We start from the raw sequence: 27,899 nt of genomic DNA, 5'->3' as shown, positions 1-27,899 counted from the left end.
CTCGGCCAGAATTTGGGTTGGGGTGTTCCGCTGGGATTCTGAAAGGGGTACCCTGTTTATAATAAAAGATATAATTTATTGCACTGAGTTCCTGTTTCAATTATCATGTCATCTCGCGTATCGTTTTTTTACGGCCATAAATGACCAGTTTTGGTCAATACGAAAGTAGAAACCCTGAATATGACAGGAAACTCAAGAAGAACTTGGAACTTGAGTGAAATTGCATACCCTGTTTATGACAAGAAGCTCAAAAAACCATACCCTGTTCAGGGGATCATCCCCGTATAGTCCATATGTGGGAGTATCCCCCCCAGGGATCACATTTCACAACGTACTCTAAGCCCCGCTATTCTTCCTGCCCTGATGCTCAATCAAAATTCGTCATGCTGATCAAAGCCTGGGAAATGGGGAATTGGAGGTAGGAAGGACCCTCTCCCTCATCTCCTCTCGCCCTCCCCTCCTCATACCCCCACATTGGAGAGCCACTTCGCAGTCTTTGCTCAGCATTTTGTCAAGCATGTGTGATAAGAATGACAGGGCTTTGTTGCCAAGAATAGAAAGTTGTTAAAGGGGAAAAAAGTGAGGAAGATAGTAGGGAAGAAAGAGAGAAAGTAAAGAAACATATACAAAAATAAAGATTACGGGTGTAACATAACATTTGGATTGAGTTTGTTTGATGTGTTGGTTCTCTCCTATGCTACGAGGTTTTTCTCTGGGTTCTCCGGTTTTCCTCCCTTCGTAAAAATCAACATGAGTTGAGTGTTGTGTGCATAGAACATTGAATGTAGTGGTAGTGTGTGTGAGTGAAAAGTGTCCCCAATGAGTGTGAAAGCGCTAGAACGACTAGGCACTTAAATGAAGATTTAATTTAATTTTTTTAAATTTTATTTTATAATTTTTTTTTTTTTTTTGCAAAGTTAAATTTCCTATAACAAGGTATGCTTGATATCTAAAATATTAATAATAACCATTAAATGATTTAACTTATGTACAGTAGCTCTACCTTGACATCATGGTGCAGGTCCGTTTATAACACTTTGCAGTAAATAAAAATTTTTTTTAAATGAATAAATAATTATGTTAACATAAGTCACACATTTGATCAATGCTCATGCACGCAGGAGCTTAGCCAGGAGGAGGTCCAAATTCAAAAACTATTTTGTTTTAAAAGTTTTATTCTTGCAAAACACAACAAAAACTGCAAAATTACTATATAAATTATAAAAGCCACTATTTCCTTGCCATGAAGAGGGGAGGGGGGCTGGCTCCTTGGCCCCCCAGCCTACATCCCTGACATGGATGTTTTGCTTCTTAAGCAATAAAAATGTATTAGAACCGTATATCATAGTTTAAAATATTCAGTATGGTTTATGTCTTTGATAACTACTACATTAGGGGCTTCAAAGTAACTCAGAACAGTTGAAAATGTGGTCGTCTAAACAAGTAGTGTAAAGTGTCAATTTATTATTCTCGTTGGATTTCCTCAAACATTGATACAGCACCTAAAATGCAAATGTACAAATGATAGAGGAATTAGTAAACTAATCCCTGCTGTCATAATCGAATTATATCAAGGGTGGATTTAGGGGGTGGATTTTGAGTGGCTATAATATATTATTATCATTCACCCCCTTTGGAAACAATGCAAAACAGGTCATCAAAGTGAATGACCATTACAAGGGTCTATTTTTGGGTCTTTCAACTGAAAATTGGCAGTTTACTAGAGGCATAAATCCTGACAATATTTTTTGGTGGAACCAAGAACATTGACGATCATTGATGACTATCAAGTGCTCTAGCTACCACAACCACAAAGTGGATTAGACTGTTTTCATTGTTACTCACTGATAGGGAGAAACCGATTGAGACAACCTCTTGCAACATACATTAGTTAATAAATCAGGCAATAAACTACCATCAGTCAAATTATCATTGTATAAAGTACATAAAGGTACATGGAATCCATTGGAATGATTTATTTGATTGACAGAAGTTTGTTGCCCATTGCATTAACCAATTGCAGCTTTTATCTAAATCAGCATGTTCCAACGAAGCTAGTGCTAAATTCACATACTTGTAAATCTTTCTTCAGGCGTTGTAGGGAACTGTACTAAACACACTCTGGACATTAGGTTCCTGACAAATGATGTTGAACTACCATCTTTACAAATAAGAAAAAAATATATTAATATTATATATAAGGGGGTTCACAAAATTAAAAAGCTGCATGCATCTTTTTAGCAATTAAGCAATGATTTTCTTTTGCAAATAAATTCCAAGTTCAAAAATTGTAGTTTTTAGAGTGCATGGCCATCTTTGAACATCCCCTAAACCTACCACTGACACATACACTACATGTACAATGAATTCATCTTATACAGAGAATTTAAAACTGGAACATTGGATTTTGACCTTCAAAGGGTCAAAGAAAAAAAGACTATAGGTTATTCAGCTGTCAGAGCTGTTTTGGCCCACTGTCAACACCTGGCAGTTGCACAGCCCACAGCGAGTCAACAAACAGTCAAAAATAGGCCGACAGTTGGTTGATAGGTATCTGAGTGTTGATTTTGTGTCTTACTATTTTGGGTGATATCATGGACAAATAATTAAAATACAATCATTAATTCCTATAAAGCTACTTAGAAAAGTTACCTGCACTGCCTATAACCCCCTTCAAGGTGGGTTCTTCAATGAAAACTCTATAAGAGTTTTTTTCAAAGCAAACATTCTCTTGAGGAACTTCTTCTCTCTCTTCATCAATGGCTTCTTCTTGAATTCTGCTGCAGGCTTCCATGACCGACTCATCATTTTCTGCTGTAATATTTGGAAAATTAAAATCTGCATTAACAAATTAATAATTATAAGGTTTTGCAAAAGGCAATGTCTAGTGAGGACAATTTGCAATCCATATAAAAAAAGAAAAAGAAAAAAAAAAAAAAGTTGATGAATGGATGCTTGTCACTATAATAAATATTACCAAAGTTGCCAATTTTGATGTATGAAATCAATCATGCAACCACCTTGAGGTTATTAACAAAATAAATATTTCTAGAAACTCATATTGGTATAGAGTAAAAAAGCCATGGAGATGACCATGAAGGTACTGTGGTTTTCACTACTCTGTGAACGTCGACATTTCAATATCTAGTTGTTGCTGTCAGTCAAGAACATAAAAGGCGATGACTGATTAATTTTGATTGACAGCAGCAAAAAAAAAAGAATATGCAGCTCTAAACCACCCTGTTCACAGAATATTGAAAGCCACAATATTAATTATGGCATGGTCAAAAAAAAAAAAAATTAAGCAAATTAAACAAAAAATAAACAGTAACCAATATGCAATACAACTAAAGCAATGTTATACCAATGGATAAAGATCAAGATATATATAATTTATTATTATTTAAATTAATTGTAAAGTTAAATTCTCAGAGCTTAAAATAATGGCCTGTCATACGAAAACTGGAAAAGCAACTTTGTTGTTCAGTCAAATCTTTGACCTTTTGATCAGTAACATTGAGCCAGAAATGAGGTACGACCAAGCTAAAATTAATTTGGCCAGTCATCAGGATCGGCAACTACATGAGCAGCCATTATTTTTAGCACTGCATCTGATTCTATGTTGTTACCTATTGTATCAGATTCCCTTGGATATCCTGCTTCAAACAAAATCTCCAAAGCATCTTGTCTTTCAATAGACTCAAGACCTTTAACAAGCTGTCCCAGGGTTATTCCTCTTTCACTCATTTTCTTAAAGATCCCCTCTGCTCGGTTTCTTCGGTATCTGGTAGTAAGGTATTCTATTTCATCTTGTTTCAAGCTGGGGAAAATGTGACACGCAAGATTCTTCCAGTCTGACTGACCAAAGCTGAGTTGCTTTTCAAGTTCTTGATAAACTTTAGCAGGAACATCAGTTAACCGTTGTTCTGAAGAAATTATTGAAAATAAAACAAGACATTATCACGAAAAGTACCGACTGTTTATTGATATCCACGCCACCTTGTTGTGGTTGGAGAGCTTGCGTTCCCCTATAACCCCTATAGTGCTATGCTGGCAGGAGTTTTGTCTCCTAGTAGGGTCACCCAATCTAGACAGGTCGAAGAGTATAGAGGCCAGACAAAGCATGATTGACTGCATGGTCATACAGCTTAGGGGGTTGGGCACAAGACTAACAACCCGGTCTTGTAAAACAATCGTGTTACGGAAACAGCAACAAAGGAAAAGAGCTATTACAACTTCATCGTTTGTTGCCAGCAGGCATAATAGGCGGTAAGTAAGAAAATTATCAATACCCATGCAAGGAAACATTTAAATTAAAGGATTTGACCATTGTTGAAAAACAACAAAAAGTTAGTGCGGTTTCCTGCAAATAGCTGTTCTTATTCCATTAATTATTTAATGTTATTATCAATATATACATATATATACCTGGTCCTTGTAACAATTCAGACTTATTGTAATCGTCCCCAAGTGGATAACTAATGGCTTTATTATGTCGATGTGCACTGCAACTTGATTTGTGGTATTTTCCTGAGAAATGAGACCAGTAGCCATCGATTAACAACTAAAAATAGCCAAACTCTTAATAATACTCCTACCACTGCCAAACACAACAGCAAAAAAGTATTTTACAATAACTTACAAATTTCTTGCGCACTGATTGGTCAATTTTTATCATCAATAAGAGGACAGACAGATAAAGCTGATGTCAACGAGCGTGCGCTCTTTCAGTTGGTTGTTTTGATCACTAAAAATGAGAATTTTTCCTCGTTTTTGTTATTGTAAAATACAAATAGCCATCAACTTTTTATGTGTCTGTCCTCTTTTTGACAATAAATTTCGTCATCACATTGTCAAAGAGTATGCGGATCCACTCGGCTACGCCTTGTGAATCCACACTACTTTGACAATCTGATGACACAATTTATCGTTAATAAGAGGACAGACACATAAAAAACTGATGTCTATTTGTTAATTAGCAAACAGCTACATGTAGTGTAGACAGCTGCCAGTGAACGGGCCAGGCACATCTGAGCAGCAATCCCAGTGCAATACCTGTACCCCGGTGAATGATTACTCATGCAATTCAAGCTAAGGATGTGAACTAGAGTGATTTTACTTCTTACTTCACTTGGCAAGAATAGTCAACACACAGTAACACAGTTTTATAGACACAAATTCCATTGTTTTCTTTTGTTTCACTTGGACTGTTAGTCACTAAATAACATTATTTGGTTTCACGGACAAAGTTAAATCAATCTATAATGCTGTATACATTTCCTAGTTCTGAAGGGGAGCATACCAATAACAATATATAGACAAACATTTTAAAGATTTTGAGTGTGAATCAAGCTTACTTGATATTGTTGCAGTTGCTCCTGGTCCACATATTGCATTGCCTCCATTATATACTTTTACATTGAATACTCCACCTTTAGCTTTGCTATGATCTTTCAAACTCGCTGCAAGAAAATTTTCAATTAGAATAATAACCATGCAGTCTCAATAAAATGCTATTTCCAAAGCTGCTTCATAATAAAATGTTATTGTCAGTTTCCCAACCAGACCAGTTTTTAAGTGTACTATTTTACAGAATGTTTTCTTTGTCCCCCCACCCCCTGCCTTTGCAAAAATTAATTTCTATGATCCAATAGGATTATCCACTTGCATTTGGAAGAAGAGCAACTGCGGAACCACTGTAGTTATTCCCTATTCTATTTATTTATTTAAACAAGCATACATATATTAGACTCAGTCACAGACAGAGTGCTTATTTTCTAACTCACAGTTTTATTAACTAGTAAGTCTTCATTAATTGCCCTAATTCACTATGACGTCACATCAAAACAATCTTCAACAATCTATTGTTTAAACACAAAGGATCATGGTCGTCGGACGGGGTCAAATCTACGGAAAATTCACCAAAAATTGTCCTAAAACCCGTATCAATCCACAAAGAGAAGTAGAATAGCCAGCAAACACTCTTAGTATATATTAACACATATTATATCTGAAAACCAGGCCAATTTAGATTAAACTGTTTTGCTAGGAGCAAATTTTGTTGAATTTTCTATTGGATTTGGCGATTTTATCCCCCACATAAACAAGCAGTGACGTCATAGTGAATTAGGGCGATTATCATACTCAACACATAGTCAGCAGCTCTAAGGTATGCACTTGTAACTAAGCTTAATGGAGGGGGAACCCCCAGAGTGATTGTGTCACTCAGTTCAGAGCCTTTGTTTCTTACTATTCATGAGGAATGTCATTGAAGAAAACTCCCCAGTACCTTGGGATAACTTGTAAGTCTCAATGACATGTCAGATAGAGCTAAGTATATCTAAGTCAAGTAATAAATGGTTTTTCTTTGTATCGATCTATTTATACATATTTTGCAAATATCTGTTGCAATCAATAAAATGCAATACACACAAAATATTGCTAAAAATACATAGTGGAAGATAATATGATGTGGCAAATTGTCAAAAAAACAACTTAAGTAAAGCTGATTTGGGGGATTACCCTTTATACATTGTGGTCAATATTTTGCACTTAACATTTGCCTGTTAAGCACAAAATATAAAAAATTCAATCAAAACTCTGAATGTTTTTGAATTTCACTGCACAGAAAAGTTGTAAAATGAGAAAGAAAATATAACATTGTTTCAAACGTTCATTCAATATTTTATCTAGTAATTTTTTTTTTTCCATTTTTGGACTGTCAACTTTTCGAAGCTCATACAGAAAACCTCTTAGATGAAATTATTATGATTGTATTCTAGCTTTGGAAGAAGAAAAGTTTCGGATATTTCAAGAAAAAGGGAACATAAAAATTATTCAATCAATAATTGACTCAAATCAATAAATTACTTGTGTATTATTACAATTTTGATATAAAGAATTAGGCCTAAGCAAGCTTGTAATATAGACTATAATGTGCCCAAATAGTTAGTAGTACTGTAGCATTGGTAATCTATTAACTCATATATTCTCCTATAATTACGTAAAGTCTTATTTCAGCGATTGAACTTCTAGTACAGAAGTCTTACTCACCAGAACTCATAATTTGCGCAGGAAATAAACTTTTAGTAACCACAAATGAAGTGTTCAGTCTGGTTTCGGGTCTTTTCGAACTTGAGATTTAAAAAAATAACAACTGTATACTGTACTTATAGAGAGGAAATGTTAAGTAACTACAAAGAGTTCTAGCCACACAATATATACTTTAAATCCCAACGTCAAGGGAATTCCCCAGAAGCTGTAAGAAATATAATTATTTAATATAATTCAACGCACTGGCATCAGAAGTTAAAAATAGTATACACTCACTTTGCATTTGAAAATACTTTCACTTTACATTATATGTCCCGATATGGGAAGAACAAACACAAAGAAGCCATTCTTTCGCAGATAACCGGCAAGATTGGGTGACCAAAATGTATAATGTCTTGTGTCTCATGTTTAAAGTAAGGGAAAAAAACGAAAAGCAAGTTAACTCATGCGGTTTTTGCCGATTTTTACTGTTTTCCTAGGATTAATTTTGGCGCTATTTTCACAACCCGATGACTTTCCGAGAACTTCTGACGTTTGACCAATCATAGCCTGGCCTTTAAGGGTATTAGTCCCCTGTCCATCCTTAGTTACCTCCCCAAAGTGCTATTTTTTGGAGAGAAAAAAAATGAAATGAAATATCTTTATTTCATGGGTATTTTTATCTATTTTGACGTTTGTCCATGGTATGACAATGCTTGCCTCTGAAAATAAGACAAGTATCCTAATGTAAAAAGGACAAAAACGTAAACCATTTCCGGTCCTCCGAAGAAAAATTATCCACATCCCGAAGTTGACACAGGCAACACTAGCTCACTCTTGCTCGAATTAAGGAAAACTATTTTAATATCTTTTTGATAACTATTTTAATAACTATTTTAATAGTTAAAAAACTTTTAAAAAATCGATCCTAGAAGAATTTCTCTTGCGTTTATACTTTAGGTTCCTGCCCCATATTTTTTTCTTTCTTTTTTTTTTATTAAGAAACACATATAATTTGGAAAAAAAGGTCATGACTAATGCATTCATTTTTTTTTTTAAATTTATACTTCCACAACATTATGTGCTAGCAAGGGGGAAATTTCTGATTCAATCATCAACGTCCTAAAATTTACCTTAGAAATAAATGTGACTTCATAGGCTTGACGACACCTCTGCAAAACGTCTGCGCATGCGCGAGTTTATATATTTCAAAATGGCGGATGGCGCGCTTCGAATAGAATAGAATAGAATAGAATACCTTTATTTAAACACGATAAAATTTAAAGCTAAAAGCTTGTGGGGTCGTGCATAAAATAAATTAAATAAATGAAATATAATATAAGTATGAATCTGTAAAAATATAGCTAATTAACTTAGATAACTTTAAATATCTTATATATAATTCTCACACACATTCACATACACAAACTGCGCAAGCTATTAGACCCGCCAGGGGCAGAAAACACAGACAAATGCGGTGAACACCGTGTCAATAGGCATTCACCTCATCTGAACAGCACCCGCCACCCATAGCGAGTCCAACAGCCCGCGCAGTTACATTCACTCCATAATAAAAAATAATGTTACATATATACAAAGTCCTTTTTTCTAAAGCGAGACGTCGAGGCAGTAGAGTCAAAATTGAAATTTATAAAATAGTCCTTGGCACTGAGCTGTACTTTGATGTCCTTAAAATTTGAATGTGTTACCTTATCAATATTACAAATTATTAGATTCCATAGAACTGAGCCTCGATACACCAATGAGTCCTTTAAAAATCTGCTTTCAAACCTTGGAATTGCGAGAGTTTCATTTCCGCGTAAAGAATATTTACTATTGCGCTTTATAAAAATACTTTCTGATAAAGATTCTGGTAGACTACGATTGCTTGCTTTATGAAAAATCTTAAATATTTCTAATTTATAATCTAACTTAATTGTTGTCCATTTGTCAAATGCAAGTACATCAGATGACGCCATATCTTTGGGTAAATTGAAGATAATCCTAGCTGCCCTACAATGTAATCTCTCAATGGAATTGAAAATTTCTGAATTACAGCACGAACCCCATAAAACTAAGCCATATTTTACAGAGGGCAAAATTACTCTAAAGTAGAAGTTCCGTAAGATATCCTTAGGTAGAAATCTTGAACGTTTTAGCAGTTCTAATTTGTTGACAAAGTTCTTCTTTAGTTCCAACGCATGTGGTACCCAACTAAGCTTGTCGTCCACAGTCATACCCAGAAGACGCGTTTCTGAAACGTATCGTAAAACTGAGTTGCCCAGAAGCACAGGAGCTAACGGTCCAGTAATGGTCTTCCTGCTAATTATCATCACTTCGCTTTTTCCTGGATGTGGTGTTAAACGGTTGACCAAGCACCAGCTATAAACTTCTCGTAAGGCTTTATTGAGATGAGAGACAGCAATATCTGCAGATTCGCCGATACAGAAAATTGTTGTGTCATCTGCATACATATACGACGATCCTGAGACAACAACAGATGGTAAATCGTTAGCAAATAGTGTAAAGAGTGTTGGACCTAACACGGATCCTTGAGGAATTCCGGTAGACACTGGCAGCAGTTCAGATGTAACTCCATTCAACACAGTAAATTGCTGTCTTCCTTCTAGATAACTCTTCATCCACTCTAATAGGATTAGAATTAGGAATAGGATTCGATCGTTGAAAGAATGGCCAAGAAAAACTCACACCGTGTTAATTTTTTATCGAATTCAATTAAATGGATTGAACCTAACTCTGTGTGAGAGTTTTATTTGTTTGATCATTAGATTTACCGTTCTGAAAGTATTTTTCGAACTCGATGATGTTCGTAAACCTTCGTAAACAGTGTTCTCTGGTCCATACCATTAGACAAAGGAAGCGAAAGTCAAAGAGCAAACGTTAAAGTTGGGACAAATTTGCTGCTTGATGTTGATGAGTAATTCTTCGAGTTTATCCACTTGTGCCATTCCAACCATGGCTCCAAATACTTGCCCATAATAGTGTGGATGACTGTCCAAAAAATACACGTTGTTGTTTTGACCAACGAAACACACGGTCATCCCGTTCGCTATGATCAACGCTGCCAAGTTTCGTTCTCTAACTAGCCGTTGTAGATAGAAGGCAAGGGAACTCTGAGGTACTTGAGGATCCACAGAAGTAATAGAAAGATCCAAGGATTCCTCCAATGTCACAGTGACAGGGGCAATTACAGCTGTTAGATGGTGATTTGCTTCAGCTACACTGAAGAATGGATTGCCTAGGGATTGCGTTACATTGTCATATACCTGGTTCCCTCGAGCAATGGCAGACAACAACAATGATTAACCATGTTTGATTCAGATCGGAATTACAAGTCAATTGGAGAATAGCATAATGTAGTGAGCTAGTGTATTCCTTTGCCATTAACAAGGAGATGAAAGTACAGGCATTAGAACCATTCCTTCCAAACAGAGTTGCTTGAGACAGCTGTGGTGGTAAAAACCAGAATTTGGAGGTACCAAGCGATGATTTAGCAATCTGAATATTAACTGCAACTGGATGATGCACAGACTGGGATGTTTGCTGGGAGCTTGCACTGACATTAATTTGTGGTTGCAAAACTGTAAAGGTGTCTAATTCTTGGTCAATGTAGGATTCCCAAGCTCTTGAAGAATAGTATTCAGGATCTACTGTTTGGTTGATGTGAATACTATCGTCATCACTGCCATCACCAAAATCATCATCATCTGAATGGTCTTTGGAAGTTGTGTTTGAACTGGATGTTGGTTTAAGGTGGCTTTCATTAAAGGAAGTTGCTAATTTATTTATTGTAACATCAAGATTTTTAGTGCAGATGGGACATTTATTTGCAACCAAGTTGAGACATGTTCTGTGGATGGTGTGGAAACATGGAAGTCTTACAGCATCAGCTGTTGAGTCAGTAACATTGCATTCAATATAGTCACAGACTTTGGTTGCATCTGGGAATGTTGCTTGGGCAGACTTGCAGTGAGTGTAAGCAAATGGGAGAGCCTTTGCGTCAACAGTTGAATCAAAGGTATGAAGATGGTACATGTATTTCTTGTCATTTGTTTTGCCACTGCTATTTTGATTTTGCTGCACCTGAAACCAATACGTTTTGATAGTTAAGATTCTCAAGTCTCAATTTTTTAAATTTATATTTATAACTTACTATATATATATAGGGGTTAAAAATGTTTTAAACTCATTAATAGGTAAACATACCTGTTTTGATTTACCCAAGTTTTTTCCAACTGACTTAATAGTTGAAAGGAGAACCTCTGCAGATTTTCCAGCAACAATACTCATATCTTTTTCAGAACACCCTCTTTTATAAGGTTTCACAAAACTGTTTTGGAAGTTCTGTTCCGACTTTGAAGCTGTCATTGCTGTTGCTTTTGATCTTATTTGCTTTGCATCATCGTATACCTGTACTCGGTCTCTCAGCATACTGTGCCATATCTCAACCTTTTTTTCAGTAATAAGAGTCATCCAAAGTTGTTTCATCTTGTAGTAAGTTGAAAAATATTTTTTACGGTACCATAAATCACTTAGCATTGATATTGTTGATCGATTGTAATGTTTTCTTCTCCAGATTATGAACAAAACCATTAGCCGCATCATTGTCTCAGTGTATTCTTCAAGATCTCCTGACCTAAAAATTAAGGAATAATGGAATACACTAAGTGGAATAACTTCTTCAAGTATATGAAGTAGACAAGAATATTCAATATCTTTGCAAAGTTTGAATTTCTGAAGTAGTTTTGATCTAATTTTTAACCATCCCAGAAAGACAGCATTGATTAAAATATTGATGCGAAAAGGTTTGGGCTTGTTTGGTAAAACTGATCCAAATATCTTGTGGTATACATTTCCCAACATGAAGTGATACATCTTGATTATGTCTTCTTGAAGATTAAGAAAGACATGAAATGGGCCTTGCTCTGGGATTATTGAAAGAATACTTGGATTATTCGATCGAGCTATCAGCTTCTTTTGATAGAACCATGTTGGCCAGTCTCCAGGAGCCGGCAGTACATATTGCTGAAGGTAGTTATGAAGATGAGGGCATTGACCAAATATAATGATGAATGGCTGCTTCATAGTCCTCCATACTTTTCAGAGATTGTTCAAACTCATCTATAAGTATTGTCGTACTCAGAGTGGACAGTTCACTATATGAAAGCTCAGAATATACCCTAGTAAAATGGAAAATATTACTGTGAATTAAAAATGGCTGATGACGAATGTCTATATTATTCTAATTTATGCTATATATTTTACCTTAATTCTCTTATTTGCTGCTGGCTGCATGTTTTTAGGACTGATTGAAAGTCCTGATGGCATTCTTGCAAGAAATGTTTGGTGTCTATCTTTATTAAAGGCATTGAGCAATTCCTTTATATTTACTACAATTATGCCTCCCCGGCAATTTTTTTTCTGTTCCAGACACTTTTACTTGGATACTGCTGTGTTGGCTTCCTCTTTTTAAAGGTAGGTGTACAGCTGGTATATTTTCATGGATGTCCAATAGGCTGCTTGCCATATGTGTGGCAACAGATAGCTTAAGCTCTGATGGAAGCCTGATGGTTAAAATGTTATGGAAATCATCTAGAAGATTCACCATGAGAAATTGTCCCTGTTAGACAAGACAAAAAATATATAATATTCAAATAAAGCTGACTTGCACTTGATGCTTGATTAAATGAGCATCACCTTTTCCTTTCCCTTAGCAGTTCAAGATATTAGGGATTCCACTGCACACTTCTATATGTTTTTTTTTTGTTGTTGTTTTATTTTGTTTTTGTTTTTTTCCTTTTTTAATTATTTTTCAGAAAAAAAGTACCTTGATAGCAGCCATTATATGTTGTTGCTCCTGGGTAGGTGTGGATTAGCTGCTGCTTTTGTTGATCAACATTCCTTGGACTGGTGCTAAAGCCAAGGACCCTTCCAGCATTTATGGCAGAACGTGAGGCTCCATGCTCTTGGAGAAAAAGGCCTTCATCTTTCTGGAGTGAGCAAGTTTTTTGTGATCTATTGATTCAGAAACAAAAGAAACAGTGTTGCTGAAGTAATAATTAAAATTAAATTCCAAGAAAGGGAAAGTATTATTATCCTTAGATACATATCACAGATATCTAGCTTAAAGCACCATTCCTCAGTCACACAGCTTATCATATGATATTATGAAACCTCTACCTGAAATAGGCAAGTGTGTGCAACAAAACAACAGTTCTTTGTTCTTGGACAGCAGTATATTCCTCACTGAGGCGGGCATCTTCCCTGGATATAGATTTTAAGACCAGATCATACAACCCAGGTACATGACTTTTTGTAAATTCTCTCATCGACTGTGGACTGTAGAGCGGGGAATCATTGTTGGCTGTGTAGTGGTGGTACAATGCAAGTTGAAAGCGTTGCACTAGATCATCAAATGAGCTGTCTGTATTTAAAAATAAAATTGAATTAAATCAGAGCAAGGTTATAGTAACATGGTAGGTAACAAATTTAGTATTCATTTAAGTTTTTAAGCTTTGAATATTTATGAAATTGCTTATACATTTTGTATCTACTGATCCCATTGTTTAAATTATAGTGCAAAAAGAGTGGTTTTTCAAAATAAATTAACCATTCAAGGTGGTTAAGTTTATTATAATAGATATATGAAAACAAAAAATTAAAAATTACCAACAGTGTTTTCTTTTTCCAGTGCATCATTCATTTTTTCCCAGGTGTCTCTGTCAATCACTACTTTTCCTCTTGAAGTTTTAACTTTATCAAGTTGTTGGTGCTGAAGTTCAATTCCACATATTTCTAATAGAACATTGAGTCTTGTAAAAAGGTTCGAAAGTTGGTTTTTGGTTTCTTTGAGCTTCTCTGTTTTAGGTGAGGTAGTGTCAATAACTGAAGATGAACTGCAGTACACCAAGTTTTCATGGAGGTGTAAAATGGGCGATCCAGTAAACTGCCATATCTGTAAAGATAGGTCAATCATAAATTCCTGAAAATGAAAAACTTGAAAATTGTTAGCCCAGCAATGAGTTTTCCCTTTTATGAAAAAAATAGTAATAAAAAAAGGAGAAACGCTTTCAAAACATGTTTAGGAGTCACCACCTGAAGTGGACTTGATAATACTTCGGAGGTTTTCCCTGCTTGGTCTTCGTTTTCTTTGTCACACTAAGAAACAAGACGTTTATTTTCGTTCATGTCCCTTATTATAACAAAAAATTAATATAAAACATTTTCCATTTAGGATTAATTACTGCTTGACGTTCGTACTTATTTTAGAAGGTGGAAAAATGCTAAGCAAATCAGAAACATGCACTTTATGAAAAACTTTCACCTTGACCTTTGACTGTAAACAAAGAACCGAAACGTTCAGGAGAAATTAGAATTTTAAACGATAACAAAAATACCAAAGCTACAGTTTTCCTTAGGGAAAAGGTAAACAAAAACTTTACACATGTGTCTGCTGCTACAAACTGACAAAAATGTTAAAGAGAGAGACTGCAATTCAATTCCAAAAGCTTCAAAGAATGAGAAAGAGTAGAGTTGTTTTGTTTTACTTTATACTTCTTTTGCTCGCGCTGCCGATGCGTATAGCTGGTGGTTTTTAAAGTCTTCGTCTGCTGTTTGTTTGCATAAATTGCACCAACGACCAAATACAGCGTAAAATCTTTGTGGTATTTTGTTCGCATTTAGTCTTGAGTGCTTGAAATAGTCTTGTTTTGGACAAGCACATCGTAGGTTTTCCCTCCGTGCGACATCCCAATGGTACCGACAAAGCCGGGAATTTATCGGCAACAGTTTTACTCTACTTATCTCCGAATTCACCGTGTACAGTCTGCCTTGGCAAGCCCTTCCTGTTCTTGTTTTTTCAGCCCTCATGCATATACCAGTCTTGTTTGAACCATGCATTAAGACTACCACTCGTAAAAACAACAACACGATAGTAGCGATAGCAGTACTCGACGGCACGCGACCCACTTTACCCTTCATTTTCTCCTTTGGTGCAAACGTAAAACTATGTGGTGCAAAAAGTATGTTATTGTAAATATGACACTCTAGCTACTCTGAGAATTTCTCGATCGGCTTTGCTTTATTCGCTTCGGCTTTTTGAATTTCGCGCTATGGCAGCAAGGTTCGTTTACAAAACAAATAATATTTTAGCGCATGCGCATTGCGTTTTGCAGCGGTGTCAGGCTTGACTTCATTCTTTTTTTAGTCATGATGAAAAGGTAAACTATACACCGTGAAAAGATGAAAAAACTTACTGACGTTTCGGACGCTAGTCCTTCGTCGGAGTAAAAACTCCGACGAAGGACTAGCGTCCGAAACGTCAGTAAGTTTTTTCATCTTTTCACGGTGTATAGTTTACCTTTTCATCATTACTGTTTCATTAGAAACACCGACGCAGCTCACACTAGTTTTTAGCTAGTTATATCTTTTTTTAGTCATTGATTATTGAGAGCTTGGGCTACCTGTGGTGTGCATCAGTAACCAAGATGGCGGCTGCATCACGCAATGTGTTGCTTCCTGTTGACGGCTCTGATCAGAGTAGAAAAGCTTTTGAATGTAAGTAATTCCAAAATAAGGGCCTCGTTGTTAAATTGTTTTAATTTTCAAAGCAAGTGTGAGTTTAGAATAACAAATTATGAAGTTGGGAGGGGTGAAGGAGGAGCTCGGAGCTGATGATCTGACCTAAATTTAAACTTAAATAAAAATAACAACAAGGTAATCCAGTCAGTGGCAAAATGCCTCTGCTATCAAAAGGAGCCCCGTTAAACATATAGACGTTTAAAATCCCCTATATTCTATCGTTTAGTAACCTTACTATCCTCAGAATGCAGGATTCTTAATAGCAGAACGTTGATAAATGTATGTCTCAGGGGCATTTTTACCATACGTCTGATAAAGTCACTTCATCAACGTTTGATTGAATTCAACGAGCTATATGTGTCACAACTGAAGCCTTTGGTCTTCCAATTTTTCTGTCGCTACTACCTCAGAGGCATAGTCGAGCGTTTTACTAAGAACCATACATCACTCCCCCCTCCAAATATATGGCCCCCTACCCAACCCAAATAAATGCAGATTCTCATACAAACAGGAACTGTACCACATGTACCAGAAGATCTTATCTTAAAATCTCGTAATATAATACACTAGCTATTGAATGATTATTATAAATTAGCACTATTTTCATTGCCATTAGCTGATTGAGAAACAGTCATGACTATATGGGAACTGTGAAATGTGAAATGGTACATAAGAATGATTTGTTTGATTGACGGCAGTGTATTACTTCAACTTCAACTTCAACTTGTTTATTAGACTTTTTTATATACAGTTATATATTTACAGGATATAATATTCAAATACATATTGTAATACAAATAAGGGAAATTATGTTATTTTAGGTAATAAAAGTATAGGGCGATTAAAGTATTAGCTTATGCTTTCTACTTGTAATTGCCCTCCATAGTGGATTAGTAAAGTATATATAGCGTCAAAAAAAGAGGAATTACAAATATCATAAACACAAATTACCAATTTTACCTGCCATGACTGTTGTCTCAGTCAGCACATAGCTCAATCAAAACCTTAGTAAATGAAGCAATTGTTTTGCATTGCTAGGGTACTGCACCCATCTTTATCATGAAGGAGATACTGCTATTTTTCTTAACGTTTACATTCTACCAGAAATGTATGATGCTAGTTTAACATGGCCAGGTAAGTAAAGATCAGCCAGGATTTAAAAAAAACCACATCCTTTTCTTAAAAAAACTTCCTTTTTAGGAGGGTACCACTTAATAGCCAGCGGCTATAACAAACCTGTGGCCCTCCTTCCAGGATCGAATTTGGAATTTAGGAGTTGATTTTACATGGAGGGAGGAAAACCGGAGAACCTGGAGAAAAACCCTCGAAGCACAAGAGAGTAAACTTAGAAACTCTACTCATGATCACCTACAACACATTGATGAGAGGCAAGTGCTCTCACTGCTACGCCACTCGTGCTTCCCTAAAATTTGTTTTCGTAAAATAAATGGATATTAGTGAGATGGGAATAAACTTTATAGCCATAGGACGTAATAAAAATGTATGCTTCCTCTTGCGTCACTTTAGCCACCAGTTATTGATACAGTTTTTAACCAAACCACTTTTTACTGTCACAACTATTTTTTCCCCATTTTTCCCTGCAATTTATTATGCAAGTAAATTAAAATATGGCAAATAATTTTGGTGGTTGTATATGACCCTATAATTCAAATGGCTTATTTTATTAATTTCTTATTCATTTGATTATTTTGTAGCTGTAAAAGATGTAGCTGAAGACTGGAACTATAACCAACATGTCAAAGAAAAAGAAGCTGATGAATTGCTGCAAAGATATGAAAAAAAGTGCAAAGAAAACTGTGTATGTTTTTTAAAACTTATGTAGTGATTACTAGCAAGGGTGGGTTTAGGGAGGGGGGGTGGGGTGAATTGTAGATTTAGATGCTTTGTTTCAACTTTCTCCTTTAACAAATATCCCCAGAATACAATACAAAAATATTTCTGCAAACCATAAATTTTAAGAATGCCATTGCCAGCATGCCGCAAGACCTTCTTTACTTTTGTTTTGCAAAGTCAGCATCTACATTTGTCTAACACCAAATTTTTGCGGCCATACTCTCTCAATTTCTGGATTTGCCCCTGACTAGACAGACAGGACAAATTGTGAAACTTAGAACAAGGTGATTGATACAGGTGACGGGTGGTGTGGAAAGAGATTGTTATGTCAGTTGTGAGGTTCTTACACCAAGATATACCAAAGATCATACTCTTTTCTTAGGAAGTACAGTGCTGCAATGTTTTGACCTCAGACTGCTAGGCTTCAACAGGCGACAGTATATTATAGACTAATGCACCATGTACACCATACTATGTCTAAGTACACTATCGTCTGACACAGACGGATAGCTTGCAGTCGAAACATTATGGTCCTTATTTTTGAGGTGTGCCGCCAGGACCTCAAAACCCTGACCCTATCCCAGACCTAAAATATTGATTCTACATACCCTACCCCAGACTAAAACTAAGAATTGTACACCCTATCCCAGACTAAACCTGGTTAGTCAATAGATTGCAATCAATTTTTACTAACATTTTTATTGTTTTTGAGCCGTCAAAAAGGGTAGCCTATTCACCATACAAAAATGACCAAATTGTTAACCCTATCCCAGACTAAAATGATACCCTATCCCAGACAAAATGTCAAAAAATGATACCCTACCCCAGACCCAAAAGCTGAAAAACCATACCCTTAAGGGCGGCACATACCCATATAGCAAATATAGGAGTACCCCCCCCCCCCCCCCCCCGGGAAAATGGGTAAGTATTATTTATTCAATTTCCACAATGAATAATATTTTTCATTCCAACAATTCATTACTTTTTTATTGCTTTTAGTTCTCCTCCAAGTCCAATAAAATTCCATTGTCATTCGGAGATGCTGGCAAGGTTGCTGAAAAAATATGTGACTTTTCTGTAGAGGAAAAAGCAGACATAATTGTCATGAACCACCATGGTGACAAAACAGAGGGTGAAGAACTTGGGTCCACATGTAGCTACTGCGTCAAGAATGCAAAGATACCAGTTTGTGTTCTGTTTCTTCCATAATAATGACAAACATGGACATGAAATATTGAACAACAAAATCAGTTAAAAATAGCATATTTAAAATAAAAATTCAAGTGTACTTGATGATGACATTGGAAGATGTTGAAATGCCATACTATTTTTGTTGTTCAATGTTTTCTGCAAACTTTCCTTGTTATACATGCATTAACCAAGGAAAATAATTATCTAGATTGTCCATGTTGACACAAAATAAGGATCCTTCCATACACATAAGACTTTTCCACTGATTGTTTTTGAAAAGACCTTTACTGTGCTATGCACTTTCCCAAAAACACTTCCACAAGTTTTGGATTTCTATTTAACATCTAATCTTGTTGACGACTTCAAATTTTGCTCCAGTATTTACCCCTAACAAATTAGGTATCAAATTAGATATCCTGTTGGGACTAAGAGTGCCCAATAGGTGAATAAGGTGACAAAGGACTGGCGTCCAAAACGTCAAAAAGTTTTTTTATCTTTTCACGGTGTATAATTTACCTTTTTATCATTAATACTTTAATAACGTCATTGTTTAGTTTGGGGTGCAGTGATGTAACTAATTACGTATGTATATAAATGTACTATGTGAATGTAATTCACAATATAAATATTGATAATTAATAATCAGGCATTGTGATAAAAATCAATAATTAAAGATCAGTAATCAAATTAAAGTAGATCACACTATTCTTTCTGTTTGTAATTGCTTTGATACATTTGCAAAGTTTTATTCATCACTAGAACTGAAGAAAAAAAAAGGTTGTCCTTAAATTTTGAAAAACTTTATTTTTTGAAAAAGTGGAGTGTGATCTGCACTATGAAGCATAAAATAAATCAATATAATTTGTTGCCTGCAAGGATGTCACTGAACTGGGTTTTTAGGCCAAAAACACATGGTCACGCCTCTAAACGTTTACAACTCTGCCGACAATCATCAAAATTTTATTCTTTATTTTTTCTACACATGTCAGTATCCTCTCTTAATTTTCCTTTCCCACAAATTATCAAAAGAAGCATGGGTATAGTGTAACATATTTCAACCCTCTTGTATGAGATTCTGATTTAATTCAGTTTAATAGCCCCTACTAACATCAACAAGATAATTTAATGGCTTTCCTTGCTCAAACAACTTGTAATTTTTTGCAAATACTTCAGCAACCTGCAAATATTTCAAAAAAAATATGTAAAAAATTTTATTCTTGATTATATTTATGTTATTCTCTATTTCCAAGAGATATAAAATGCTGCAACAAATAGCAACTAATATGTTGAATGGTTTGAACTGAAAGTGAGCATTTAGAGCCTAGCATGACGCAGGCCGTTTGTCATTCTAAACCAGTTAAGTGACCATAATCACATGAGTCTCCCTGTAGCTCAGTGGTTAGAGCATTCAACTGATATCCAGAAGGTCACAGGTTCAAATCCTGTCAGGCAGAATATGTTTTTTCTGTCAAGCCTCTGCATAAGCTAGCTGTGACTATTGAATATCAATTAGTATCAATGATTTTCTTTTTAGATTTTTAATTCTGATGTTGGTGTCCAAAAGGCTCAGTATTGGGACCTATTTGGCATGCATATTTTTTATATCTCATGAGAGCTAGAATGTCATCATATGTATCGCTGATGAGAAAAAAGTACTTACCTCCTCAGCAAACGAAATTGCAGCACAATGTGGTGTAATAGTGACTCCAGGCATGTCCCACAGTTCACTGCTTTTGGGTAGGGGTTCTACTTCAAACACATCTAAAACGGCACCTGCAATCCATCCATTCTTCAGTGCTCTTAAAAGGCCTTCCTCACTTATGACATCTCCACGACCTACATTTATGAACACTGACTGACGGCACTTACAGACCTCAAGTACATCACCAGATAAAAGGTTTTTAGTTGTGGGAGTACTTGGTAGAATGTTACAAATATAATCGCTAGACTCCAACACTTCTTTCAAACCAGACTGTGTTCTAAAATTATCCACATTGGGTGGTAATTCAGTCCTCGGAGTTCGTCCCATTGCCCAAATAGTCATCCCTAAGGCTTTACAGTACTTTGCAACCTCTTTTCCAATGTCTCCAAATCCAAGAATACCAAGAGTCAACTTTGATAAGTTGCGGTATTTGACATCATTCGACCTGTTGATCAATACACTGAAGGCATTAAATTTCGTAATAAAATTTGTAACATCACACAGAAATATACTTTGCCAACTTTGAATTTTACAAGAATAACATGCTTAACAGGAATTTTGGCTTTCTAAAAGGAAGATTAGAAACCAGTAAGTGAGGAATTGTATGATAAATGCCACAGCATCGATTCCAATAGACGTTATTTGGTTTGGTTTTGGCACCAAATGTTTCCAATCCAGATCACAATATTGTCATTCCCTAAGTAGAGTATTATTTCTTTGTTTAATATTTAATGGTGGCACATGTAAAGACAGATAAATATGGATTAAGGAACTTGAATAAAGAATCCTATTCTCAAGAGAATTACATACATGCATCTGAAATTAAAAAACACTACACCCCAGTAAAGGAATAAAGTCTAGCTAGTAAATGACCGCTCATTGTGAGTCTTTCCTGTAGCTCTGTGGATGAGCCTTTGACTGGTATCCGAAACGTTATGGTTTGATCCTGTCAGAGACTCTGATTTTTTTCTGATTTCCTTTCAGCTAGAGACAAATGATCAATAATTATTCCTATAAAGTCTAACTAGTCAGCTACTGTAGGGTTTGAAGAATTTTAACATACCAATTATGCTCTTCTTGTCTTTTCCATAATTTTCTGGAAATTCTCTCCCTTGCAATAATCTCTCCTATAACATATTCTGCCATAGCTTGCCCAAAGACACCACCAAAACGAGTAATGAGGTAAGGTGGAGGGGCTTTGTCCTTGAAGCTTGCTATAACACTGTCAATGCCTGCCCATGTCAGCTGAAGCCACTTCAAGTTTGAAAGTTGACTGAGATATGGGACTATTACAGGATCACAGATTAAGATCCCTGCTTCTTGAAGTTTGGTCACAGCTACTGTAAAACAAACACTATTTAATACAAGTTTACATCTTTTTTGCTGCTTGATTAGAATATAATAAAATAATAAGAAAATAGACTGATTCCATAACTCATAGTTTTTGCTTGTTTTTGGGTCGTTGTCACTTTAACAAAAGAGCTAAAACACCAAATTATGGTATGAGTCTGATTAGAAAATTAAATAGATAATAGGAAATAACTTCAAAGGACTTTCAGATGGAATCCAAAACAATGACCCTCCACATTGATCTAGTTGGATGCTCTAATGACTGAGCTACTGGAGAATCTTTAGTAAGCAAGGGTTATCTGTGGGTTTGACAACAAAGTGCATTATGCAGTCACACAGTACAGTCAATTGCCAATTTACATTATTTGACCAGATTAACAGGGCAAAAATTGATATGCCACATCATGCATGCATGCAGCATGTTACCCTGGGTTGTAGTGACTGAGTAGTGAGGTAATGAGGGGGAAGGTCATGGGGGGGGGGGGGGGGGGGGCAATGTATCATTTTCCTGCCAAATTGATACACACTCATGATCATACACATTTCATCTTTAGAGCTTACTGCCATGGTATCAACAGATTCAGGATATCTTTTATGGTCACTCCCAATCACTACCCAAAGATATTAACCTTGTTGAGTTAAGTTTTATCCAGTACTTTGAAAACACAGCCAATCAGAACACAGGACAGTCATTCTTAAACATATATTCAATGGTATTCCACTATTCCTACCCATCAGGCATTGCAACCCAGATCTATATAAATACATTTTCAATGGTGTGGGCTAAATAAATGCAGGGGAGATTAAATCCATGAGTGGTGAAGGGGGCAGCTAGCTATTAGCCCCTCCCCCCCCCCCCCCCCCCCCTCCTTGCATTTCTGGTAAAACCTTGATTATAGTCACCCCCTTCCAGGGGCGGATGCACCCCCTGCACCCCTCCCCTGGATCCGCCCCTGCCTTCTTAAATCCCTGGATCTGCCACTGAAATGAAGAAATAAATCTTTTTATTTATACATGGTAAGCTTTATGTAAAGCTACAAGCTTGCTAATTCAGCGTCTTCAGGAAGGCTGTCTTACAGTAAAAATGTACTGTCTTCGTAAAAATGAAAGGCAAATTATCTGGATTCAGGATAAACCCCGGGAGATAAACTAATGTGTAAAATGTAAACCTCGCCGCCATTATATCATAAACTTACTGTTATATAGCGTTATATATTCCCAACTACTACTCACCGTCTTGGTTAAAACCTTCTGGGGCAGGGATTTCTTTAAAATTCAATTCTGAGCATTTCTTAGCTAGTATTCTCGTCAAGTTAGGTATCTGGGAAAATACTTGCACAGTCCTGGTAGCCATGACTGAGAGGGCCCCAAGATCTATAGCTGCGTGACAACAACGATTGCGTGAGAGATATCAGCTGGAGTTCTTAGCTGCTGGGCTCCCTGTGTTTTTGTTCTGATGCTGTTTCTCGGCTAAGTTTTTATCTTTATCTTTTTTTGTTTATCCTTCGTGGTAGTACATTCGCCTCTCTCATATCTATGGTCTTGGGTTTATAAGGTATCTTGATTTGATTTTTTTTTGCATGGTTCGGTAGCTTCCTCCTTATACAAAAACCACATATGTTAGTTAACCGGACCGAGACTTGGATCAGACAAATCAGACAAAAGGTTGTTTTGAAATTTTGTTAAATTGTTAAATTTTGAAGGTTTAAAAATCGCCCCTTATTCCTTTCTACTGCTTTTGCTTGGGCTTCCTGTGACCTGATCGGCTACTCTCGACTATTCACGAATTCACGAGGTCACGTTTCGTGCCGACGCTATTCCGACCTTTGATCCGACATTGTATCGATTGGGTGACATGATGTAATAAATGAAGCGACAAGAAAAAGCAGATGGGAAAGATGGCCGGTTGATCTTCATGAATGACCGTTGCCTCCACGTGTAGCCGGCAAATAATTGCTTATGCCATCGCCAAAGAACCTATCTTATTCTCCTTTCGCCATCATGAATCGTGGAGAAGTAATCGGGGCTCTTAACCGGTGGAAGTGGCCTGTAGCTGGTGTAGCAGCTGCTTTTGTAGGGTCATTGTACACGTTGGGATTCAGTCAGGTTTTTCAACTGTACGCCTCTGATGACAAAGAAGTAGCTGGCACTTCATCTTATGGCGTCAAAGGACTTCTTAAAAAACTAATACATGACTTTATCCAAGGAGGAAAGAGCCCTGACAATCCACCGTTAAGTCCCAGCGAAGCCAGCATGATTATCAGAAAAAATGAGAAACGTGTGGATGTGAACAGTGGGGTGGTTTATTACTACGATACCAACAACTTGGCTTCAAATAACCCCATGGAAGATCGTAACACAGAATGCAGGATAATAAAGAATAACGGTTTTCTCTTTAGTGTGTTTGATGGCCATGGTGGCTGGCAGTGTGCAGAGGCTGTGAAGAATCGCCTTCCACTTTATATTGCACTGTCTTTGCTCGAAAAATCTGAACTCGGGAGATTTGAGAAAAAAATTATCAAGGATTTACTATTGGCCAGTTTGTATAGCAATGGAAGTACTTCAGCGAGTTCAAATACTAATGAGACATCGTCTCTTACTACTGATTACACTTTATCTAAAAAGCAAGACATTTTTCATACTGGGCCAAAGTATCTAGTCCAAAGTCTGAAGGACGTATTGAATGGTGATGACAAGTTAACCGCAGAGGAATCCTTGAGCCTTGCTTATTCGCAGTTGGACGACGATATTTCTGCAGAAGCGATTCCTCTTAAGATGTTGGATGATTCTTTCGTAATTGGTGCAACTGGTGCTTGTGCAGTTTCTGCTTATGTTGAAGGAGACAGTATCTATCTAGCAAATTCTGGTGAGTTAAGAGTATCCCCTCTCCCCCAACCCCCTCATTTTTATCTGTCATTGGGCAGTTGCATTTTTAGTCCGCACACCCCCTATTGAGGACATTCGGAAAATCCAAGGGAGGGGTATCTTGAGTTCCCTGGAAAATCCAAGGGAGGGGTGGTCTGTAAAAGTTGGATTTCCAAGGGAGGGGTATCTTGAGTTCTTTGGAAAATCCAAGGGAGGGGTGGTCTGAAAACGTTGGATTTCCAAGGGAGGGGTATCTTGAGTTCTTTGGAAAATCCAAGGGAGGGGTGGTCTGAAAACGTTGGATTTCCAAGGGAGGGGTATCTTGAGTTCTTTGGAAAATCCAAGGGAGGGGTGGTCTGTAAAAGTTGGATTTCCAAGGTATGGTTTATTGTATGGTTAATTGGAATCCTGGCAATGTTGTTAAAAGATGGATAACTCAATGATAGAAATGAAAGGGGTCAATTAAAATTGTCAATTATCCTTGGGAAGATTAATTAATCAACTAAAATTAATAATCTAATTAATTTACTGGAATTACAGGAAGATGGGAAAGTGTCAGGTTTTCAGTAAAATTTCAAATTTTTTTGAAATATCTGCTTTTACTCAATGCAAAGCAAATATATCGGAAAAAGTGGCAAATCTTATTATCGATCGTGGCCCACATGGGTATATACCTGATTTAGTTTTAAGTGTAACATGTAGACCTTGCATACGGCAAAATGCAACTGCAAAGAGTATTAAAACAGTATACAATGTTTAATAGTTTGCAAAATTCAAAATTATGAGGTAAATTCTAAGACACAAACATAGTAAAAACTAACAGTATTGATTTATTACATGTAAGTTCGAATTTGTTCATGTCTTTTCACATTTCATAATTTAAAACCGAGTACACATATTACAGCTGGTTCAGTTGGGGTAATCCTTGAAAATAAACATCCCAATCATCTGTTATGCCTGGCGGGGATACTGAAGATGGAACCAGATCGTAATCGTAGTTGTCTTCCTCGTCAAAGTCAATTGGTTCTTGGGCTTGTTGGTATTCTGCATAGAACGTTTCTTGTCCAGGGTCGTCTTGCTCCTGATATCGATAGCTATCACTTTCTTCACTGTCATCGTGGTTTTCATTGTCCTTGCAGTCTTCCGAATCCTGTGCACTACAGGAGCTTCTGCTACCGACATTTATTTCTTGATCCTTTATAGTATCGTTTTGTTCCTGAATTTATAAAAAGACGCGTATAAATTTACTTTTTTTAGTAATATTTAGATGATACTTCAACACGTACAACGGCAGCAACAACGGCATTTGAAAACACTTCCGAATAGACGGATAAAAAATTGGCTTGAAAAAAACAACCAAGGTAAAATAGTTTTCATAGTTATCTAGCGACAAACAAACTTCATAAACATATTTTCAAAATCAGTTCAAATTCAATCATTTCGTATTAAAAGTAGCAATGGCAAGCCGAATGCTTTACATGGTCCAAAAAGAGTTTGTTGTGGGTACCGAGTCTTGGGTCAATAGTATTTACAAAATTTTGAATCAGGTTCCCAAACGTGACAACATAATAGACTGAAATGACACTGTCACTTTGGGTCTTATAAAGTCGCATATGATTGATAAGTATATAATTACTTGTCGTAATGAAGACGTGAATGTTTGCCAACCTCGGACAATTGATTCTTACTAACCTTTAGTTTGCGCAGATGACTATTCGGGATAATTCCTGCAAGAGTCCGGGCAACGTTTTCGCTTTTACATTGTATGCAGTAAATGCAAGGCATGACAATGCCACCTCCCACTTCAAATAAACCTTTGTTTGATTCTCTGAGGCCGGCTGTGGGGGAACTGAAAATAGTAAAAAAAAATCGTCGAGCTTTTGCATTTTTATTTTTATTTTGTTAATTCTTAATATGAATTTTTACTTACCACACGATGCACAACACTTGCCCCCGAACTTTAAATGGAGCAATAAGTCTCGCCAGCTCTCTTGGCATAGATGCTTGGATAGTCCCATCCTTACTTAAAACAAAAAATGCATTCTCATCATGCACGGAATTCATTTTCGTCAGAATATATTCTTTGTCCACTTCAAGCACAGCTTGAGTGGCATGAAACCCTTTTAAAACGCTTTTCACACCAACAAAAAGAGCGGACATATTTTAGATTTGCCTTATATATTAATATTCGTTGATGCACGCTCGTAGTGGGATGTGTATGGCTAACACTGATTGGTTTGATCCTCCCTATTTCCTGCGGATATGACTAATACGCCGAGTATAATGGGTGGGCTGTTTTCGCTAATTGGATTTCATCCGTAGGGAAGCATAAAAGCGCAAGTTTAAACTATACTCATCACCGAGTAATCATGGATGTTTTGACTTTGATAAATGATGAAAACGATGTGCCTTCCAGTTCTCTTTTTGAAGTTAATCCAGAATGTCTTCTTTCGGATTTGAGAACTAGAATAATGGAAGAAGTTCCGGATTTGCTGCCCCACGATTTTCGATTCCTTTTTCCTTCATCTGGCGTTCGTATTTCCCTACGACAAGAGGCACGCGTCGCAGTTAAAGCGGTCTCATACACTGAGGGAGTAGGCCACTACATGCGTTTTGTTGAGGAAAAAAGAGATCCTACATATCCTCCGGAAAAGAAAGAACAAACCGTCTTCGACCTTGGTGAATCAGTGTGCCCACCCACATCAACCTCTTCTGTGAAGCAAGTCTGTGAAAAAGAACCAAACAAGGAACCTATCCCTGAGCAGGCTACTGTAATGGGCCTTAAATCACCCGAAGCATGGCTACTTAAAGGGATCAAAATATACAAGGAAAAGGAGATTGAAGATGCACGTGGCAAAGAAAAAGAAAGGCGAATCTTCTGGAATGCAAAGGCCAAAATTCTTGCCAAGTCTAATTTGAAAAAAACTCAAATTCATGAGGAAATACACAATGCTTGGCGATTAAAGAAAACTGAAATCCTTTTAGGAGAAAGCAGTGGTGTCCGTATGGCATCCACGAGTATGAAGAAAGGAACATTAGAAAAAAAGAAAGAAAGAGTTCAATTAGCTAAGAGAGAGTGTGAAACTCTAAGTGACAAGATAAAGGAGCTAATGAAGACTGAGTCTGCCAAGACCGAGCAACAGATGATTGAACTAAGAGGACTCCAATCGAATTTCGATATAGCTCGAAGTACCCTAAGAAAAGCCCAAGACGCTTTAAGAAAAAACATTAAAAAATCAAGCTAAATACTTGGTTTAAATGATATCTTTGTTATTGTTCATTCCTTTGTTTACTTTGATTTGAA

General features: G+C 36.5%; 4 protein-coding genes and 1 pseudogene across 7 annotated transcripts; 2 read left to right on the top strand and 3 right to left on the bottom strand.

Annotated features, from left to right (window-relative positions):
• Positions 1–1,157: 1,157 nt before the first annotated feature.
• Positions 1,158–7,522, bottom strand: LOC116300492 (uncharacterized). Of its 2 annotated transcripts, XM_089030091.1 has the most exons (8): positions 7,330–7,522; positions 7,054–7,133; positions 5,358–5,462; positions 4,429–4,530; positions 3,630–3,926; positions 2,653–2,814; positions 2,075–2,161; positions 1,158–1,502 (listed from the first exon to the last, which is right to left on the bottom strand). In XM_089030091.1, the coding sequence occupies exons 2-8, from the start codon at positions 7,061–7,063 to the stop codon at positions 1,465–1,467; spliced, it is 801 nt and encodes a 266-aa protein (XP_088886217.1). In that variant the 5' UTR covers positions 7,064–7,133; positions 7,330–7,522; the 3' UTR covers positions 1,158–1,464. The 2 variants fall into 2 exon arrangements, with proteins under 2 accessions (XP_088886217.1, XP_031565228.1); XM_031709368.2 differs by lacking the exon at positions 7,330–7,522 and having other exon boundaries at positions 7,054–7,221.
• A 755-nt stretch (positions 7,523–8,277) lies between these two features.
• On the bottom strand, positions 8,278–14,054 carry LOC148911491 (uncharacterized; annotated as a pseudogene). Its single transcript, XR_016119669.1, has 6 exons — positions 13,723–14,054; positions 13,234–13,477; positions 12,873–13,068; positions 12,319–12,673; positions 11,260–12,233; positions 8,278–11,136 (listed from the first exon to the last, which is right to left on the bottom strand). The product of XR_016119669.1 is annotated as an uncharacterized LOC148911491 (transcript).
• Positions 14,055–15,477: 1,423 nt separating this feature from the next.
• On the top strand, positions 15,478–19,370 carry LOC148911490 (uncharacterized). The gene is made up of 4 exons (XM_089029936.1): positions 15,478–15,609; positions 16,672–16,767; positions 17,349–17,452; positions 18,487–19,370. The coding sequence occupies exons 1-4, from the start codon at positions 15,540–15,542 to the stop codon at positions 18,694–18,696; spliced, it is 480 nt and encodes a 159-aa protein (XP_088886062.1). The 5' UTR covers positions 15,478–15,539; the 3' UTR covers positions 18,697–19,370.
• Positions 19,371–19,620: 250 nt separating this feature from the next.
• Positions 19,621–23,098, bottom strand: LOC116300485 (uncharacterized). Of its 2 annotated transcripts, none has more exons than XM_031709361.1 (4): positions 22,964–23,098; positions 21,444–21,720; positions 20,339–20,825; positions 19,621–19,855 (listed from the first exon to the last, which is right to left on the bottom strand). In XM_031709361.1, the coding sequence occupies exons 1-4, from the start codon at positions 23,082–23,084 to the stop codon at positions 19,769–19,771; spliced, it is 972 nt and encodes a 323-aa protein (XP_031565221.1). In that variant the 5' UTR covers positions 23,085–23,098; the 3' UTR covers positions 19,621–19,768. The 2 variants fall into 2 exon arrangements, with proteins under 2 accessions (XP_031565221.1, XP_031565222.1); XM_031709362.1 differs by having other exon boundaries at positions 21,444–21,717.
• Positions 23,099–23,604: 506 nt separating this feature from the next.
• On the top strand, positions 23,605–27,859 carry LOC116300470 (pyruvate dehydrogenase [acetyl-transferring]-phosphatase 2, mitochondrial-like). Its single transcript, XM_031709346.2, has one exon. It carries the CDS (start codon positions 23,690–23,692, stop codon positions 24,683–24,685), a length of 996 nt encoding a protein of 331 aa, XP_031565206.1. The 5' UTR covers positions 23,605–23,689; the 3' UTR covers positions 24,686–27,859.
• The last annotated feature ends 40 nt before the right edge of the window (positions 27,860–27,899 follow it).

Source organism: Actinia tenebrosa, unplaced genomic scaffold (assembly GCF_029948245.1).
Source record: "Actinia tenebrosa isolate PJP-AT-01 unplaced genomic scaffold, QUT_ActTen_1.0 PGA_scaffold14__42_contigs__length_11649687, whole genome shotgun sequence".
Classification (NCBI taxonomy): Eukaryota; Metazoa; Cnidaria; class Anthozoa; order Actiniaria; family Actiniidae; genus Actinia; species Actinia tenebrosa.
The sequence above is the reverse complement of the archived record's forward strand: the minus strand, read 5'-3'. Positions and strand labels throughout refer to the sequence as shown.